Here is a 2787-nt window from a genome sequence, read left to right as displayed (position 1 = left end):
ATATATATATGAGCAAGGAAGTACAAGACAAAAAGTAAAGATTAGCCTATAGAAAACACCAATGTCCATCTATAAGCTCTGTCTTTGAATTGCCCTGCTATACCCTGACTGTTATTCTATACCAGTGCCACGTCTCTTGGTATATAATATGCAGAAATGAGAAATATGAATGGTATACATACATCTCATACGCTATGGAAATAAAGATAAATTTTCAGTGGGAAAGAGTCCCAAACAATTTCACATGAATAGAATGACAGAAAATTAGGTTAGAGTAGAGAACAACACCAAGAGAAATGTAGTCTACAAATCATCTTACAATGAATAGGATATTTACATGTTATACTGTAATTGGTATGACAGGTCTGTATGGTGTATAAAATTAACTCAATTACAGAATATTTAAGGCAATTGCATCTAATGAATATTAGCTACACTTATGAATTTGATAATGTCTGTGTTCTTACATAGTTACAGCGTTAATAATTATTCAACATGCTAGAGAGATACAAATACCTGCTTGGAGACTGGCATACCTAAGTGGGCCTTTTTGTTTAACTGTTTTTGTTGCCTCTGGCTAGTTCCTGCCTCCATATCTCACCTCAAAGTAAGCCGTGCTACTTCCCCCGTCTCTCCTGGCACCCATCATGGCACTGCGCTGTGGTATCATGGCTGTCAATACCAGTGCCGCTGCTCCTGTTGACACATGGCACTATGAGAGAGAGAGAGAGAGAGAGAGAGAGAGAGAGAGAGAGAGAGAGAGAGAGAGAGAGAGAGAGAGAGAGAGAGAGAGAGAGAGAGAGAGAGAGAGAGAGAGAGAGAGAATATGAACAGGGATTGAATGAAGGGTTAAAGATTTTCAAAGGGTGACATGGGACTCCTGCTTCTGTATTTCCATTTCATTTAAGAGGGAGGTTTCAAAGCTTTTTTTTTCTCTCTCTCTCTCTCTCTACCTGCTGCTTGGACACTGACATGAACAAAGTGGGCCTTTTAGTTTAGTTAATTTTGCTGCCCTTGGTGAGATTTCTCCTTTCATATAAATAGAAGTGCAAAATTAGTCAACTTGGTTATTTTGTTTGAGAATGCAGGCACTGGCCAATTAAAAAGTATAGAATTAATTTTGTCAATCAGCGTTTGATTTAATCTTGAGAGAAAAGCAGCACAATTTGAAATATTTGTATTAGTCTGAAGAAAATGGATTGACAGATTTTAAGAAGTGAATTAAGGTAATGACTGAAATTAATTTGTAAAGCTTGCCAGTTATGTTCGCTTAGATTAGGCTAATTTTAATCTGGCTTACATTGGTTTAGTTAGGTTAGGTAGTGGACAGATATGAGGAAAGCACGAATAAAGCCAGCGAGTGTTACTGCTGTTATCTATTAATGAGGACGAAACACAAATACACAAACAAACAAACACGAAGAGACGTTAAGAAAGTCTCCCAAATAGCATAGGAATATGGAACAATCCGGATGAAACGGTTGTTCAAGTAAGGAATATTGATGAATTTAAAGCTAAGCTGGACGATCATAGATATGGATACAGCAAGAATATAGATCTTTCTTCCTGTAAAGCACAGCTAGATAAACACACACATACTAAAGTTTAGCATTGGATATAGGGGAGGAAGTAGTCAGTACTATGAGGCTATTTTCTCATCTCTCTCTTAATTACAGCCTTGCCTCGAATGCCATAGCTGCTCCTCACCTTATTCCTGCGCTTCGGCGTCCTCGCCAGTCATAATCAGGTGAACACAACGCTAAAAACACTTCAAAAACGAGCCCGTCTCGCTGGTAAACATCCACACGCCGTTTAAAGGTCCTAAGTTTGAATCTGTGGACGAATCAGCGTGAAGCGTAACAGGACTCACCAATCAGAGGATGTTTTCTTGACGCCAGCCAATCACACCACCACACACTTCTCCGCCACTCCTACCACACCTTTGTGTTATACTCATGGTAACTTTTATATAGAGACATCTTCATTTGAAACATTTATTACAAAATATAATTTTAAAACAAAAGAATAGACCTGAATCTTCCAGTCTCCTATAATATGAGACCTATACAATTAGGTACACATTATCAGTAAGACAATGTATGTTTCCCAAGTTTGAATGTAGTAAATTCAAATTCAAATGGTTTATTGACATAATAACATCAAAGGGAGCAGTCAGCATGCTGAGATGCCCACCCAACTGTAGTGTCACACACTTACTTCCACTATCCATGAGTTTGCCAATATTTTCATAGTCCCATTGTCTACGCCTACTCGTCAAGACACCCTTGATTTTACTTACTCATATAGTGGCCTCAGAATCAATGGAAGTCTTGTTTAATGCCTCCTTTGCAAACTTGTCAGCGGTGTCATTGAGGCATACTTACCCATAATTATTAATTACAGCTTAAACCCCCTTTCCATTAGTAGGTTAAAATCCATAGATGTAAAATTAATTTATATCTACACATCCAAAATTATTAATTATTGCTTAAACTCCCATTCCACAAATAAATTGACACAGTTAGTTTATTGACCAAAAAACAATTCTACATTGGAATAATCATACAAAACCTTTATGGTCCAATATAAAGAAATAAATTATTACAACCTGTAATTACCATACTTATTGTCACTTAAATATTCTATTAAGATTAGGCATGCAAAACAAAACAACAACAAATCTACCAGTACTACCTAACTCAATCTAGATAGAACATCCAAATACAATATAAACCAATATGATAAAAAAACAAACAAACATACACTGTACATACATAATATAGGTAA

At 36.6% G+C, this 2787-nt stretch overlaps 1 protein-coding gene across 1 annotated transcript in view; it reads right to left on the bottom strand.

The window, feature by feature from the left end:
* The window catches only part of LOC123518078 (abnormal spindle-like microcephaly-associated protein homolog), a 34053-nt gene extending 32215 nt beyond the window's left edge, over positions 1 to 1838 (bottom strand). The window contains 2 exon segments of the mRNA XM_045278666.1: positions 602 to 696; positions 1708 to 1838. Of these exon segments, the coding sequence (XP_045134601.1) occupies positions 602 to 670 (69 nt within the window). The 5' untranslated portion in view covers positions 671 to 696; positions 1708 to 1838.
* Between the last annotated feature and the right edge of the window lie 949 nt (positions 1839 to 2787).

This window comes from Portunus trituberculatus, chromosome 43, assembly GCF_017591435.1.
Source record: "Portunus trituberculatus isolate SZX2019 chromosome 43, ASM1759143v1, whole genome shotgun sequence".
NCBI classification, from domain to species: Eukaryota; Metazoa; Arthropoda; class Malacostraca; order Decapoda; family Portunidae; genus Portunus; species Portunus trituberculatus.
This window is presented reverse-complemented; position numbering and strand designations above follow the sequence as displayed.